At 35.5% G+C, this 18,871-nt stretch overlaps 1 protein-coding gene across 3 annotated transcripts in view; it reads right to left on the bottom strand.

The window, feature by feature from the left end:
- The window catches only part of LOC109085880 (1-phosphatidylinositol 4,5-bisphosphate phosphodiesterase eta-2-like), a 110,032-nt gene that overhangs the window by 73,521 nt on the left and 17,640 nt on the right, over positions 1-18,871 (bottom strand). The window contains exon 1 of one of the 3 annotated variants that reach the window (XM_042762891.1): positions 8,940-9,105. The exons of the other annotated variants lie outside the window; for them this stretch is intronic. Coding sequence (XP_042618825.1) covers positions 8,940-8,973 — 34 coding nt within the window. The 5' untranslated portion in view covers positions 8,974-9,105. Of the gene's footprint in view, positions 1-8,939; positions 9,106-18,871 lie in introns of those variants that run through there. 3 annotated transcript variants of the gene reach the window in all.

The following is an 18,871-nucleotide window of genomic DNA, read 5'->3' as shown; positions in this document are numbered from 1 at the left end:
TTTTTTCTTGATTATGTGTTTGGGAACCCCTGTGGCTGCTGCAGATTGAAGCAATCACACAAATCCTAGCAGTTGTGGAGTGTTTAGGCACATATTTGAAGGTCTTTGCTGTTGCATCCATTAACGTAACTCTAAAAAGACTTCAGGCTGAACTGAAGCAATCTGTGGTAAATATTTTGAAATATTATGGCCGGCTGAAAACTTTGATAATATGAAGGAAGAACGAAAATGAACTTTGTGAGTATATCAGGGCCTTGAATCACATTCAGTCTCCTGTACATTACGTGTGCACGAGTGCAAGCAGAAGAAATAAATGGCTGGCTGCAGTTCACTTAGCCATTGGTGTCACTAACAACAAGTATTTCTGAATTCTACATACAGATCCTTTAACACTAGGGGCCCTATTTTAATGATCTAAGCACATAGTCTAAAGCGCACAGTGCAGTTGCACTTAGGGCATGTTTGAATCCACTTTTGGTGTCGTTTAAGGATGGGGAAAAATGGTCAGTGCACCCGGCGCATGGTCTAAAAGGGTTGTCCCTATTCTCTTAATGAGTAATGGGTGTGTTTTGGGCATAACATGCCATAAGCCAGTCAGAGTCTCATCTTCCATTCCCTTTAAAAGCCAGTTGCGCTCGCGCCATGGCAGATTCGCTATTTACATGGTGGAATTTGCAAGCGGAAAAACTGAACGCTTCTCTAATGGGCACATATTACTAACATGCTCTTTAAGAGCAAATGATAGGGTACTTGATGTGTAAGCAGCACCTCATTTTTCCACTGTTCATGTTAGCAGGTTAGATCATCTCACTGCACGATCATGGAAGATGGAAAGTTTTGGAACTACATGACAGCGAGTAAATGATGAAGTTTTCAACCTTACTTTTTATTGTCAATCTACAGTACTGCTGTTTCCCATTTTCATTTCCATTTTTCTGTGGCATGACCTTGCATGTAATATCCTTGTTAATGCTAACTCAAAATTTTAACCTTTAAAGAGCTCACTGACCTTTCTGTAGCAGCGCAGGCCTTGACCTTTCTGTGCACTGAGTGTGAGTTAACATCAGAACAAAGAGATGCAAACCAGCTCCGACGGAAAGGCCAAAGGCCACGAAGATGCTCTCTAAAACTTTCATAAATACTTTATGGACAATAAATGTACTGACTAATCTGAGCTGGCTTAAATTAAACACAGCATCGTCTGAACAGCCGAATAAACTCATCTCACATCAGTTCAGCCAAGCGCTGAGTGAAAACTGATGAGTTAGTATGAGGTTTTATGTTATTAACAAAAGCGGGGGGCAAACAGATTTCATTAACTATTAATTAAATGTAAGCTGGCATTAACCTGCTTATTACATGGCAGCTCACTAAATAAATTAATAAATGAACAGTATATTAATTTGAGTAGAATTTTTTATTATGTGTAAAGACTGATATTAGAGACAGACAAAAGCTATTTCAGTCAAGCATTTCAGAAAGCTTTATATGATGTATCTCTCTCTCTCTCTCTCTCTCTCTCTCTCTCTCTCTCTCTCTCTCTCTCTCTCTATATATATATATATATATATATATATATATATATATCTCTCTCTATATATATATATATTGATTTTAGAGACATATCCATTTGACTAACGAGCCTCCAGTATAACTCACATAATATACTTAAACTGCCAAATATAGACAATGTCAAACAATATGTTGAGCGGGAATCTATCAGCATCAATATGATTTCATCAGAGTCAGCTATATTTGAGTTTCTGAGAATCCATGACATGCTAGTATCTCAAATAAGTACTGTATCTCCACTCGAGTTTTGTCCCGGTGAAATGAAATTTAAGAAGGTCACTATATAGTAAGGTATATATTTCATATGCTATGAAACAACATAGAATGCTCAATATAAATCCTATAATATTTATTAGATTAGAAACTTAAAATATGACTGCATTACAAAATATTACATAATTAAGTGTTTAAATGTTTTATTATTTACATTTTTTTTTTAAAATAGCACAAATTTGCAATCCATGCGGGAATGCTGGAACTAAGATGAACAGAGCGAAAGCATTGTAGTCAGCACTGTTATTTATAGACTAATTACAGCTGCTGAATAGATGAAAGACAAAACCCAAAGATGCTTTTGTACAGTAAAAGTTAAGACCAAAACAAGATATTACCTCAGCTGAATTCAGATGCAGTAGAGACGTGAGTATATCAGTAATTACACATATGGCCTTAAAACCCTTAAGACCCTGACTGACTCTATATATATATAGGCAGGGATTGAGAGCAATTGGCAGTCATTTATAATAACTTCGAAATTATGGAGAATATAAACATTATTTATAAATTAAAATATTTAATAAAGGCTTAAAAAAAATTTATACGGGTAAGTTTCACTTTTTTTTTTTTTTTTAATGTCCTCTTCATCCCATAACTGCATTTTTTAACTTTTAAATGTTAATTAATTTGTTTGTTTATAAATATTAATCACATTTCTCTCTAACTTTCTCATTATTGTAAAAAACATCTTTAAAAAAAATTATATGGACAAGATTTATTTCGTGAGTATAATAATTTGAATAAGCTCTTTCCAAATTACACTGTGTATTTTAGGTGGAAATGTACTTAATTGTCATAAAAATATATTTTGTATTTTTGGTGTGGATGTGATTTATTGTCATAAAAATGTGATTGAATAGAATAGAAAAGTAAATAAAGTAATTTTATTACATAAAATATATCCGAATATTTTTTGTTGTGTGTGTGTGTGTGTGTGTGTGTGTGTAATCAATATTTTGACATAAAGTTATAGGAGCTTGCATTTGAAAAGCCCTCCATATGTCAATATTTTATCATTGTGTATTCATATAGTGTATATACACACACACACACACACACACACACACACACACATACATATATGTGTACGTCACTTTACATAAGACTGGCTATAAACACTAATAAGATCACATAGTTATTATGCAGATAAAGAAAGAGAGAAAGAGAGGTATTTCTTCAGCAACAAGGGGAACCTGTCCCTGATCAATTTCCAAAGTTTGCTTGAGGTCTCTAAAAACTTTTCATGTCTTATTATTTCATTTGTCGTTTGAGGTCAAATCCTGCTACAATCAATTTCACACAGAGAATGAAACATCTTATCGATCCTGCACAGGAAATGCCCCGAGGTACAAAAACATCTCCGTTTAATCAGCCGGCACCTGTGTTAAGAAAGACGAGTCATGTTGTATCCTGTTTATGACAGTTATAAGAGAGAGATAAATAATTATTCCCATCCGCTTTCTACTTTACAAACACAAACACGCATATATTTTATTATGCTACTGACAGAAACTAATCAAACACACCATTTTATTACTATTTTAGTTGGCTTCAGGTAAAATCTGTATCTTCATGGTTGTGTGAGCTCAAGCAACATCTTCTCTAAAAGGCTGTTTCATGAGCAAAGAGAGTCTGAAAGCACGCTTCATTTACTTGGAAGTAATACAGTTTTAAAGAGCTCTAAACTGAAACGATGACAGACGACCCACTCTTGTGGAATGTTGCACAGAGCTTTATCGTTTTAATTGCTTCTGCTTTTTAGGGGGATGTGATGATACTTTAAAACTTTTTTTAATAACCATAGCACCAGCAGAAAGGGTTAAACTCCGCAACAGCAACTGTAAGCCATTTTTCTAATTAAGTAAGTGGTGATTAATGCATAAACAGAGAAAAGCTGCATGCTATGTTGCAAACTAGAAGTGTGCTATTAAATGATAATATGTATCTTTGAATAATAATGCGGTGCATGTGCGCTCATGCAAGACAGTAATTAAACACAGCTGCATGCTAAATATCTGACATGCTCATTTGAACATTAAGAGCAAGTTATGTTTACCTGAGATACACCAGGAGGAGGCAACTGAATTTAGATTAATGGTTTTATATTAGAAAAAGTGGACAGAAAAAAAGGCAGATCCAAAGCTATGGATCTAATGCTAATGACACATTATATGCATTTTTTAGATGCATTGTGTCAGGATATAAATGTCCATACAAAGTTTTTTTAATGTGTGGTTGGGAAAAGGTCATAGATTAACATCTGATTTACATCTCTCATATTTATGTCTGCATTTATAAGTGCTGTCTGAAATTAATTGCGATTAATCCCACCAAACATTAGTTTTTAAATATACTTTCATATTTCAATAATTTCACATTCAATCTTCAAATTAATATGGAAACAACATAAAGATTTTTAATATTTGTTTAGTGCTGTCTTTTTTAGAGTGTCACTGATACCAATACTACTGATGTCTCTATGAAATAGTTTTTTCCCCACTAATATTTAACTATTGACTAGCCATTCAACATTACAGTATAACTGGGAGCTATCAGGTTGAACATTTATTTAACAACTTCTAATTTAAGTGAACTTAAAACGATCTTCACATAAACCCATTATAATAAATGTAATATTTAGCTACCTGTGCCCTTCAGCAAGTAGGAAATATACAGAAATTGAATAAAGTTATCAAACACTAAATTCGAATTAATTAAAGATTCATTCTTAAAGCTACTAAAGTGATTGATTTTCTCTTTCTTTTTTTCTTTTGTGCTTTGATTAGCAGACATCACAGCAGCTGGTTATTGGGTTATTTTGGCTGCTATTACTTTAAGAGCTACTGAACATGACGCAGATCTGACACGCATCATTTTTTCTCACAACTCTATCTTTTCTGACCCAATTCAGGTCTTAAAGTGTCTACTAACGAGCTGATGAGTTGAATCGGGTGTGTAGATGAGGGATTGCTGGGCTGCTCCAGAACAGATCTGAAAACCATTTCAGAGACATGTTCTTAAATGTGACTCATTATTGCATGCACAGTTTTAAGGCAGCTTTAATTGCTTTTTTGGTAACTTCATGACTTAACATGCTAAACCATGAACACTGCAGGCTCGTAGTTTCTTTCACGCGCTTTAATATGAACATGCTACAGCATCGTATTAAATGACACAGTGTCATTTAATACGATGCATTCGTGCACTATGTACCACGGCAAAAGAGTTCAAAGGACCCAGTTTAGGCAATGATTCACAAAGTCCATGTAAAGTCGTAAAAAGTGTTCAGATGAAGACGAGCAGTTTGCCGTTAGGAGCTGTCCACACATCGGGTGCTGAAACAGCCCTGGAAACAAGAGAACACACAGTACTCGTCTTGCAAGAATCACAATATATCCACAATGCTGCTAGAAGGAATCTAGAAGGAAGTCTACAAAAGATTTAGCTGTTTTGTTCTATGTGCATTCAGTCTTCAGACTATATTCAGACTACTTTGTAGTGCATATTTTAGTATTTACATCATAAACACATGATGATTATAATATGTACTATATCTTTTCTATACGAGACTTGTAGCAATTATGTTGACAGTGGACTGAGAAAACCGTGTGCAGCTGTGAATTATTAATAATGCAAATGTTTGGCAGTGCAATAACAGTAAAGCATTACAGCATCAAAAGCTTACTGTCAACACCTGCCATTTGTATTAAGATAAATGTATGTTGGATTATTTGGCTACACTAGAAAAGTTTTCATTGGAAACAATATTAGCATTTTCAGCTGCTGAAACAAAACTGTACCACTTTACAAAAAGTGAGATTTGTGCAATAAAGTCTAGAAGTAGGCATTTATATTATTTATTCATCCTCATGTCATTGCAAATCTGAATGGTTTTCTATTTTCCATGAAACACAAAAGGAGATGGAAGAAAGGAATGAAAAACACTAAAGAAGCGGTCATGTTGCAATATTTTAAATACATTAAATACAGCTTTTAACTACGTTAAAAAAAAAAAAATAATAAATCTTGATGTGCTAAGTTTCTATGTACGTGAATGAGAATTGAGAGATATATTAGAGAGGAAGATTTTCAGTGAAGAATAATTTAAATGTTTTTCTGTCTTTTAGACAAAGCTATTACACCAGAAAACCTGAAATGAAGCACATTACATACTGGGGTAAAATACTGTTATAAAGCCTTCATTACTTTGGGTGTATGTATTTTAAGCAAAAGAGCCGTTCATACATTGTGCATAATTTACATAATTCCATATATATTTTACTGGAAAAAAAGAAAGCTACATGAGTTTAAAACGAAATAAATAAATAAAAATAATACAACAACAATAATAATAATAATATAACAGAAACCATGCAAATTATTTCTGCATCAACTTTACAAGAGCTACTCTGCAAACTGCGTCAGATCAGTGCTTTACGTGTAGACAGCCTCAGTGATTATAATGGAAGGATTTCAGATGAACTGATGTTTGCAAAGGTGTTTGAACGTGGCTCATCCAAGCATATTCATAATGAATTACAGCCTTAAATGTTTAGTTTTTAAAGCGATCATGAACTGAGAAATCAAAATTCCCATTTTTTTTTTACATGTAAGAGGTCTATGTATTATAAAAACATCCTGTAAGTTTTAGATCTCAAAACTTTGTCGTTAGTCTAAAAACAGATTATATTGAAGCCAATCTGCAAAAATGACAGCTTGTGGAATGTGCCACTTTATGACGTAATAGTGCGGCTAAACCCCGCCTCCGCAGAAGAAGATCAATGCCTACATCACTGCCTGTTTAGCCCCACCCACCAATTAACAAAATAACGAGAGTGGCAAACGCAGGTCTTCATAGAAACCAAAGGATAAAGATGCTCCGAAGGCAACAAGATGCCGTGCAGTGCCAAGTTGTGGAAAAACAGTCTTTGCATTGCCTTCCTTCTGATCCCAACAATAGGAAAGAGTGGTTGTAGTTTCATTTCAATGAAGTTCCAGACTGCGTCAGAAAGAACTCGGTCCTTTGTTCACTTCATTTTACTGCAGAATCGTTTACAAACAAGGTACAATTCGACGCAGGATTTTCAGAAAGACTGAAATTAAAAGATGCTGTGCCGAATGTATTGGATCGACAGTAATGTCGCACCACACAAGTGTGAGTAACTGTTTCTATTTTGTGAGCACTATTGCTTTATCTTTTAATATGTACTGAGCATTTACACATTTTTGACCTAAATCACAGCAGCGTCCATCTATAAAGGATGTCGCTGTCAAACACACAAACTGTTGGCCAATCATTACAGTGGCCGTTTACTTCCAAGTCTACAATCCGCCACACCTACTCAAACAGAGGGGGGTCAAAACAGCCTATTACTTCTAAATTATGAGGATTTTGGATGTAAAAACAAATAAAATAAAATAACATTATAAGTGGACCTCAGAGAACAGTACAAAATAATTAAAAAGGCAGTTCATGACCCCTTTAATGCAAGTGTTATAAAATGTATAACGGGTGTTTTTGAACTTTTTTTTGAACTGCATTTATTATGTATCTTATATTTTGATTTATTTCCATCAAGTTCATTTGCCTTTTTCATTTTAAGTGCAACAATTAAATAAGATAAGAAAGAAGAAAGTCCTTACAGCTATAAGATAAGTAATTCACTTAATTAGTGAACTTTATTAGTTATATTCACTTGATTAGTGATCAAGTAAATATATATTATATACTGTACAGCAAGTTTAAAACAACATAAGGGCGAGTATTTTCATTTCTGGTTGAATTATTCCATTATCAGTGGATGGATTCATTTGCACACAGTCATCAGGCTGAGCTCATTTACGTAACACATTTTTCTTGCTCTATTTGAGTCAGTTCTAGCATATAACTGACACAGGTAAACAGGAAAAATGCACATATAGCTAAAACACTGAAATATAGCATTGCTCCAGAGGACAGATGTGCAGATATTGTTTCTGTTTCTCCCTGTTCCTCATAAAGACAAACTCTGGCCATTGGGGCTTGTTAGTGGGTATCAAAGCCACCATCATCGCACTGTACAGTAAGTACATTTGAAACACTTTTATAACAAGAGCATTGGCCTTTGTAAAAACTAGAGGACATAAATCAAAATCCTCAAAATCTCTGCGTCTCAAAGATCTGACAGCATTTTGATCCATGAGCAGTTTTTGATACAGAGTAAATCTTTGATTCTCTTAATACCACAGCAGCCATCATTCCTAATGCCAAGCCTGACTTCATTCAGGTTACATTCCCTGCCTTATCCGTTTCAGATATTAGGAATAATGGGAAAAAATCCTTCAACCCTGTGCACAGCAAAAAATGTTCTGTCGGGTTACCTTAGAAATGTGTTCCACATGGTAGTATCTAAATTAACCAGTTAAAGTAAAAAATAAATAAATAAATTGTTGGGTTGTTTTAATGTATATATATATATATATATATATATATATATATATATAGTCAATAAATCAATGAGATTATGATAGATTACACTGCTAAAAATCATTCAAGGGTCAGATCAGGTAGAAATCAATCCTTAAGATAACAACTGCATATGTAACAATCATTAATAAATTGATAATCATAATGCATGATTGTTAACCATTTGATGCATGCATCTTAATGATTCCTTTTACTTCAAAGAATACTATAAGAATATTAAAATAATATATCCAGTCTTTAAAAAAAGTATTTTGAAAGTTCTAATTCCATAGTATTAAATATTGAAAGGGTTAAACACCCTTATTTCACTATTCCAGATATCACTGACATGCGATATGAAGATGAGATCATGCACTGAGAAAGCTCATTTATAGCAGACAGGCTCTAAAACTTTACAGCAGATCATATGTCTCATATAGTCACTGACAGACTTGTGAGTTTTCTCACAATGATGTCAAGCGTGCAGAGAAATGCCAGAAGCAACAGTTCCAAAAGGGATTCAAAGGCAAAACCAGGAACGCACTAATTAAAAAGTACAGAGCCATCAGGAGAATATGATCCAACATACACTGAAAGAGCAATGAAAATGATGAGATGAAACCAGGCATTGTTCAAAGGTACGTACTGTGTTTCTGAGGCAGCGCTCCAATGTTCTCCATGCTCTTCTGTGAGTTCAGTGCACATGTGTGTGAGTGAATGAATGAGAGAGAGAGAGAGAGAGAGAGAGAGAGAGAGAGAGAGAGAGAGAGAGACCTTCCCCTTTCTGTGTGCTGTAATGTTCACACCAATACTAACGGTGTGGCAATGAGGGGAAGGGGGTTATGATGTTAGAAGTGAGAAAAAGACAGAGAGAGAGAGAGAGAGAGCAGGAGAGATAAGCAGAGAAAGGGAGGGAGAGGGGAAAAATATTACGGCATTAAACAATAAAGCAAGAGCAGATACACAGAAAAATCAATGGCAGGGTGCTGAGATCAAGAGAAGAGGTTGACATCCAGAGAGAGGGTGAAGGAAAAGCAAGGGTTTCGGTTATGAGGGTGAAGTGATGATATTGGAATTTGAAATTAAAAAGAAAAATAAAGAAAAATACTGCAAATAAATGTAAGTCCTAGAAAACCCATATTCCATAATTAATCTTCCATGTCTTTCCTACACTTGCTACACTTACAAAAGCATGATTTTGTGTGCAAACTTCACCTTGAAGCTGGTTCTGAAGATTTCACTGGTTGTGTCAATCCCAGGGTTGACTTACACAAAATAAATACTAACCCCTAACCTTAACTTTAGCATAGCTTTGGTAGCACATTAGGCTGATAGATACAGTAGCATTACCGCTTTTGGTGATCGCATCCATCCATGTTATTACTAAACAGGTGACTGAGTTGATAAAATAGGGTGTGGGGCAAGGTCAGAACTGGTTTGGGAAAAATCAAACACTGTTTCTTCAGTGCTTTTTGCAGCAACCTAATAATAAATTCTGGCATCATTTACTCAGACTCATTTAATTTCAAACCTGCATGCAGTGGATAAAATCAAGCCTCACACTACATTCATTTGAAAAACATCAAGGTTCATCAAAGAAGTCTGTCTTATTAAGAACCAATTTTTGGCTAATTATTGTTCTTGAATGGCTGGTTCTTTATACATAAAAAAAGAAAGAAAGAAAACACTTTTCCAGATCTATAATATTGGAACCAGTGCATTTACAGTTTATTGTAAATGTTCTTTGTGGAGCTCAGAAAGCTTCTTTCTGGCATCATACTGTCATTTTATTTTATTTATTTTTTTCCTGGAGCTTTTTCTCATTTTGCTCATGTATTAAATTGCAGGTGCTCATATTGCTTCACCCACAGGAGCAATCTGCTCTCCTTCAAAATCACGATCCAACCTCAGTAATTCCACCCATCAGGTATCTGGAGTCATGCGGTGTCTATCTCAGCTCTGTTGATATTTTTTTGTGACACTTATCAAGTGGCAATGCAACAGTGACAGTTAAATAAGCATTCAGCATCTCATCCCAGCGCTCCCGAAAGATTTCCTGCCAGACCGAGTGGCTCAGGAAAGAGTAAAACTGCAGAAGTCTCATTTCCATAGCGACAGCCGAATAAAGAGACCTTGGGGCGCTACTGCGCAAGCTAATGTACCGGTGACCCTAGAACGCAGGACATGAATCTGAAATATATTCAGTAGCTCTGTTCCAAAACCTAGTGAGCTGCCTTGCTCTTTAATGCCTAAGGCGGCATCCTAACCCAACCTCATAATTGACTTACTGTGTCATCGGATCTGATAATAAACCAGCCAAGCATTCGACCACCGATTCAACGAGTCTGGAGCAAATGTATTTTGAGTTGCATGTATGAATTAAATTATGAAGGCTGAGGGACTGGATATGCTTTCTGTGCATTGTAAATTTTTCAGTGGCTTTTAGAAAATCAGCTGTGTTTATAGTGGTAAAATAAAAATGGTCTAGTGACACACCCCTGATGGCAATACGTCCCACCCGTCCAACAAGCAAATTATGTTTATGTTATCTGTACTAAAAACGAACTTTCTCATTTTGTTTAGCACTTAGTATTATTCAGTCGAAGCTTCTCAGCTATTTCTAGTGAAGTTTTGTTGTTTTATTCACTGTTACATTATTCTCAGTAATGTCAAGAACTTGTGTATGTATTCTAATTAACTAATGATGATGATAAATGATGAATAAGCAAGCAAAATCACAAATAAATAAAATATTGGTTAAAATATTACAGTTTTTCTTCAGTAGAATTATTTTATATCAATATTTAAATTAATTATATTATAATAAATCTTTGACTTGGTTCACCTTTGTCTTTAAAAAGGCTGTAACAATGATTTTGGGTTTAACATTACAACTAGACCAAAATAGGTATATTGGAAAACAGCATAAACTGAAAAAAAAAAAAAAAAAAAAAAAAAAAAGTTGTGGGGTTTATTTTAAAACAACTGTCTCTCAGAAGTTGCTAGTAAATTTCACATACACACACACACACACACACACACACACACACACACACACAAAACATCTATATAATAAATAGACAGAAAGAAACAGCAAATATAACATGAAACAGCAAGTAACGCTGAATTAAACAATAAAACTGAAATAGTATTTTCTTGTAAAACACACTATAACTATTTTTTAAATTTACTTAAAAAAAATTACAGTGTAATGCTTCGAAATGCAGTCTAGCTAGACAGCTCACTAGATTCCAGAACAAAGTCAGTGATTTACTTTCTATTAATATGTTTAGTCAACATTTATGAATTCTTTCACTGCGCTTGTTGCAGCACATTCAGGGATTGACTTATCTGTAAAAAAAAAACCATGCAATGCTGCCTTCGACTGTGACCAAAACTCTTTCAGGAGCTCGACTATGATGCCTATCAGCATGAAGAATGCTGTCTGGATAGGCAGCTAAGTAAGTCTCAGTGTCCTCAAACGGTTGTGGGGCAAGGAAAACGATCCATCTGGGAAATATTTGAAACATTGACACGGTGGACCGTTTGAAGACCAAGGCGAGGAAGTAAGAACAGCACCACAGATGAAGAAATGAGAAAGCTAAATTCTATTATTTTCTGTTTTATTGGTTTTTCATAGTCCCTGAATAGTGATATTCTGCAAGAAAACAGAAAGCATCCCTCTCCTCGACCGCTGGGCTGCAGAGATGTGCCCATCCCTTAGGACTGATTTAGAATTGCAGAATATGAGGTTTGCCGCCTCTGAACTTCCCAGCGCCTTGAGTTTTTCCACTGACTCTCCGGGGATCGGCATGAAGACTGCTCTCAATACATGTCATTACGTTCTGGCCCCATTGTGTTTCCACAAACACCCAGCAGTCACAGTCTGTGCATTTTATCTCTACACTCTTTAGAATTCAGTGGAAAGCAAGGTCAGATCCTTTAGCATGCTGGTAAGTATACGGTGAAAACACACAGAACAGCACACGCATGCAGCAGCCATGCATCCCTCTGAATTGTGAATGAAGTGGCCATGGGCAGTTTTCCCAAGATCCTCATTGCCACCATTCATTCAGTATTCATATATTCGCTCAGATTCGCCTTGATCCCGCCCGTGTCGGCAGACAGCACGAATCAAGTATTCATCTTTTATTTTAAAGGAGCAGTTATGAATTAGGATGGATGAGATTTTGGGTCAAAGCTGCTGTGTTGTTGTTGATCTCAGAGGGGAGATAAGATTTTGCAATAAAAAAATAGGAGGGAATAAAAGAAGTGAAATATGATGAGAAACAGGCCAGACAAGTGATGAATGAATTCTATTGCGTTCATGCAATCAGATCATTGAAGTCAATATGGGAGCATGACTGCGTAACACCTAAAAGTGTGATTGTTCAAATGCATGAAATTGATTTGTGCATGTATCATAAAACGAAATTTTTATGTTTATGTACAAAGATGCCTTCAAAATGCAAGGATATTGTGAATAGCTGCCAGGGCAATAGTCTATATTCAATTAGACTGAATTAATGATACTTTCTAGAATTAATTACATTTATTTATTTATTTATTTATTGTTGTTATTATTTTGCATACATATATAGCTGTATAGCTGTACATATTATTTAAGTGTAGTTTTATTTTTCTCATCTATTGTCAAATGATGGTGTTTTGTATCATAGCTACTGTCTGCTTTGGCTAGTTCAGTTGGGCAAGAAAACGAAAAGAAAAATGATATTCAGTTATAATATCAATTTAACTGCACTGACACTAATTTTGAACTGAATTAAGCTGGATAATAACACTAACCTTGCAAAATCGAAACTGTTATTGAAATGAACTGAATCAACACTGACCTGACTCGAGCTGATTAATGACACTATTATCTTCTGTAGAGCTGCTTTACAGTTGAAATTGAATTTGTTTCATAAGTGATTAATTTTGCAACAGTAACTAGTAAAGTTAGTTTCCTGTTTATTCATTCAGTGTAGTGACTTTTTTTTTTTTGTTATAAAAAGGACAAAAAGCACTGCTATATGTTCAAAGTCGGTTTGTGTGTGTGTGTGTGTAACAGGCTAAAATTGAACTCATTATTCACTGAAAATCTTGTCTTAAATCTTCCTTGACAGCCATGGCTGCAATTCACTTTCCTTATGGGAAAAAGCAACCTGGACATTCTGCTATAAATAACTCCTCCTGTATTAGGCAGAAGAACGAAAGTCAGCTATTGAAACACATGGAGGTTAGTAAATGAAGACAGAATTAAAGTTTATGTTTTTATTTATCAACCTCTGCAATGTAGTTCAGTCGCACACAAGCATCACCCAGCATGACTGGTGTAGCAGGACGTCAGCCGCTCACTCCGGTGTAGCTAATTGCATCTGCACACAATGCCTTCCCCTCTAATTCCATTCCCTCAGACCTTGCAAAACCACAAAAGGCAGCAGCCACCATTGTGGTGGCACAATGCATGTATGCTTGGCTGGAAAAAAAGTCAGCCTTCAATTGATCTCAATGGACAATACGGTGCACCCTGATGTGTGAGCTATTCAGCTGCGCCAGATCAGCCCTGTTTGCAGCTCAAGGATCATGTTTGCCTGAACTCATTAAGTGTTCAAGGCAATTAGAAAGGATAGGACTTCTGGCAAACCTCAACAGATTAATAATCATTTCTGAAGCCCCCAGTGAGGGTGGTACATATTGCTGGAGAGAAAATTATTTTGCAGGCAGACTCGAATGAGTTTAAATGCCACTTTATGTATGATGAGGTCCAGAGCTCATATTCAGAAGCTCCACAACACACCCATGAATCTGAGTTCAGTCTGAGAATGCATGTGTATTTGTGTATATGGGTCATATGTGGCATGAATTACCTGATGCATGGCTAAATTGCATTTCCTGGCTGGCCTATCATTCATTATGCAGTCTAATGTGACTGCTGTTTTATCAGGATAGCACACGGTTTCTCATCTTTATATCCACTGCATGCAAATTTCAGTGAGAGGAGGATCAGGATTCAGTTTTTAACTATTCATAAAGTCAACAACTTTAGAGACGCAGCATCTGCTGGAACATCACTCTCACATTCTCACGGCAGCAAGAACCTTTCTTTATGATTTAGCACACTTTTAAAGCATACTTTTAAAAAGACTACTTATTATGGAATTATTGAATATTCTGGAATATTATTTATTTGAGGCTGTTGTAAAATAGCTAACATTTGCACACCTATGACTGCACATCAGTTTAATTATATATTAATGCAAAATGTTGCAACATTGCTCAGCAAAAACTAAACACGTTACAACTCTTAATAATAAGTGAATCTAAACAATATCCAAGTATTTTTTTTTTTTAAGTCTACCAGCTGACATATTTTATATTTACCCCTAACATTTTCTGTTGATTGGAACTTCTTAATTATTGCCCTGATGGTGGATTTTCAATGCTTTAGCTCTTTTCTTACAGCCACTTTCTATTTTGTGAAGCTCAACAATCTTTTGCTGCAAATCACAATGATATTCTTTGGTTTTTCTCATTGTGATGGATGATTAAAGGAATTTGGCATTTGTGTTCCCTCCTTTTTTAACATTTTTGAATGAAAGATCAAATGGATAAACAATGCAGATTTCTTTTCACAGCCCTCTTTGATCATCTTTACCAAGGGTACCAATAATTCTGACCACAACTGTATGTGTGTGTATATATATATATAAATGATATATACAGATTTTTAGAGGTGATGATATACAGTATAGCTGTAAATCTTATCACCAGAGGGCAACCTCTCCTGATTCTATGCATTTGACTTCATGCCCCATGTTACCATTCACCTTTGTTGAGGAGAGGTGTGTTATTATTTTTCTATGCAAGCGGACTTATGATACTCACTTAATGGGGAGAAAGAAAATCCAATAGATTTGAGTGCACTCTTTAGACTTAGTAAACAAGCAAACAACAACAATCCAGAATACCCTGGCAACTACCCTAAAGAGCTTGTTTGTGCTATGACTTTACATCACATCTTCCTGTATCTGTTTGCATTGACTGACTACTGTTTCACTGCAAATGAACACAAATCAATTCAAAAGATCCAATTACAGGGTACAACAGCAATGACAGTGATGAATGAGATACGACATGCCGGTGGTGGGGGTCTTGAGATCTGGCCCTCAAAAGCAAAGGTTGTAAATTAAAGCCTGAATCTTCTGCATGCTAAGATTGCTCCAACGGTACCATTCCAGCAATTAGCATAATGCTATTAGGCATAGATCAAAAGGTTCTGCAATATGACAGTCACTAATGGTGTCTAATACATGACTCTTAGCCTAGCGAGAGCCATTAACATTTATATTATATGTTATCACATCATCAAGGCTAATGAATGCCTAATGAGTGTACTTTGCGGACGCATTTCTTAGATTAACTATTTGGTTTCTGTTTTAAGCCATTTGGAGAATTACATGGGCTGTGTTTTAAAATCTAGTGAGATGCCTACATAGGCAGCATTTTAAGGCATCACAGGGAAAGTGATGCAAAGGTTGTTGCAAAAGAAAAGCAGTGCTACCATACTGCCTTTCACCTTTAGTTGAAAACCCACCCAGTATGGCGGCAAAGTGAGAGGAATGTTTAGAATTCACAAGTAATTATAAAAATAGTTCAATTAATTAAAAATGTAATAGTTTATCCATTTTATGCTTGTATTGTTTTTGCTTAAGTATTGTGTTAGCAATGTATGTGTATAGCTTAGCAACGTGTTAACGTTAACACTGTCCTGACATTGATAGAAATCAAATAATAAATAGCTGACTGATGTTTTCATTTGTTGACATAACATGGCTAGATTCAAATGACAAAAAGTGTCACTAATTAGATAAAAAGAAGATAATCACTATATTTATAATGAAACTAATATTACCATTATCATATTTTAAAATATATTAATCATGTAAATTATTTGAATCATTGTTACTGTAAAGCCATATTCAATTATTAAGTTCTCCTTCAAGCAGTGTAAGAAGCTTTCAAAATGTTCTATTTTTTTTCTATTAAAGCTGCATTATGTAAGTTTTGCCTCTTTGTCGCCACCTCTGTTTGAAACCTGCAATTGCAGTGAATTATCTTCTTTATGTGGGTTGTGCATCAGCATGGCTCTGCAGCGCGGATGAATCTAATGTTTTGAGGTGTATGTGTCTGTCAGTAAACGCCCAGTGTGGATATTCACTGTACTTTGGAATTACAGATACTACGTCTTGGAAAGAAGTATGTCCAAAATAATGTCATCTGAACAAGTAAGTATCATGTCTGCCAGTTTTGTTCTGACCAACTGAAAAAAAAAGTTATAATAAATCGCGCTACCAATGGTGATTAAATCTAATGATCACAAAGTTACCTCAAGCCGTGCAAATTTTTATTATTATTATTATACTTGTTATACTTATATTGTTATATTCTCAAATTGTTAATGTTAACAACATCAACATTGTGTGACTGCATGTATTTAGTGTGTGTTATCATTAGAACTCGCTCAAAAACTACAAGTTGAATTACTCCAGCTGCTGTAAGAAGAGGCTACAAATGATCCGCCTCCTGCAGCATCCACACCAAGCGGCAACCTTCCGGTCTCTCTCTCTTTTATTATAACTCATCCATTTAAATTATATTAAGCCTGAAAGTTCTGCATAATTAAGGACGTGGTCATTTGAGTGACAGGTGGAGTGCCGCTGCTGTCACCACCGTCCAGATGGGCGGGCGTGGTTTCAACAACCAGCTCCACCTCATCCTACCTCTCTGCCCATTTTCGATTATCCGGGAGTCCCGTGTGCTGACGCACTACCAAGATGGAGATGGCCAACTCCGCCCACTTTCAAAAATGCTCTTCAGAAACATATAGGTGACGCCACAGACACTACATCCATGTTTTGTTTTCCAAAAGGCTTTGACTTCTTTGAATAAACATGAGCACTGCACGTTTAAAAATCAAAAACCGGCCCGGGTGTTTTTATATCACTGTATTTCAGAAGGAAACCAACGGTCTTCAGAAAATTTTCGATGTCATTTTAATTTTATCTTGCATATAATGCCTGATAAATCAGCGTTTTTGAGCAGAGCGCTGCATTCTGTACAGCTGTTACCGGGGAAACATCTATCTCTCCCTCTCTAACAGCGCCTCCTGCTGGCAGAAAATTAATTTGCATATATATATATATATATATATATATATGTACAGGCGTGACGTAATGACACAAACAGAATGACCCGAAGCACTGAAATTAGAATACATTATTTGTGTATACCTTTATGTATACCTTTGTGTATCAGGCTTAGGTAAAGAGATAGTGTTGAACACTTATGTATGTGCTCAATAATTGATTTTGGATCATTTTTAACCAAAAACAGTTATGTAATGCAGCTTTTAAACTGTATTTTTATTTATTTATATATATAGTAAAAAGTTAAATAAATAAAGTTATTTATGGAACAAACTTAGCAGAAGAGATTGTTTTGAACAAAAATTAACTTAGATATCATGCACAACATATTACTTCAGCTAAAATAATTTATATCAGTACTGGATGCCTTTTGCCCCATGCCTGTGAGTCTTTTACTTTGAGTCTGGGTTAAAAGACCAAAAGCTGATTTTCTCAGCTTTTTGTTCAAAATGTTTCATTTTTATCATGAAACCTGCCTGCAAGTGTTGATAAAAAGAGAATGCATGAAGCTAGAATAAAACAAAATAATTTTATGATTCCTTTGCCACAAAATGTACTGCTCCATTAATGCTCAATAAAAAAATAGTTTTTCTTTCTGCAATATAACTACAGGAGTAGTGAAAAGCACATTACAAATTGTTCACATATGGCCAGATAGAATATACTAACTTTTTCTATGCTTAGCTGAAAGTATTGGTTGCCAAAAGCATTATTACACTAAAATATTTACTAAGTGAACACACAAAGGGCAGGGGATTTGTAGAGCTTTGTGAATGATAGCTTTTTAAATTGGGGTTCTGCGGAAGCCAGTTCCATGTGGGCCTGAGTATGTTCCAGCATGCTGCCTTAAGCAATTTAAATAAGGTTGCAGAGTCTCTGTGCGGTTGGTCACTAATAGGTGTTTTTATTTTACCACTGTATCAGACAGATCCCTGCTGTTGCTGCTCATTTGCATAACGGGCATTGGCTGTTGTCTTACCTTATATCTAATCTTATATAGGTTAGATATGACGCTTAAATATGGCGCTACCCTGACTAAGGTCCAGTGTTGGGGAAATTACTTTTTATGGAAAATAATGTATTACGTTACTTTTGCATTACTTTTTGTCACATGAGCTGGGCTTGCTTATTATAACTCATGTTACTTGTAATGTGTTACTCCGAGCACGGCTAAGGTCAACAGACAGCAATGCAGCTCATTCAATATTGGAAAAGTGTGACAATCATCCTTTACTTCTTGTGGGTTCTGTGTCTATTTTTGTCTCTAGTTTCACACAAAAAATGGCCCGCGGTGAGTTTTAATCCCCCGGCAGGAGGTTTCGATTCACACGCGCATTATCCCCATCCTCTGAGTTTCAAGCTCTTCAAA

The sequence above is a fragment of the Cyprinus carpio genome, chromosome A8 (assembly GCF_018340385.1).
Source record: "Cyprinus carpio isolate SPL01 chromosome A8, ASM1834038v1, whole genome shotgun sequence".
Taxonomy (NCBI): domain Eukaryota; kingdom Metazoa; phylum Chordata; class Actinopteri; order Cypriniformes; family Cyprinidae; genus Cyprinus; species Cyprinus carpio.
This window is presented reverse-complemented; position numbering and strand designations above follow the sequence as displayed.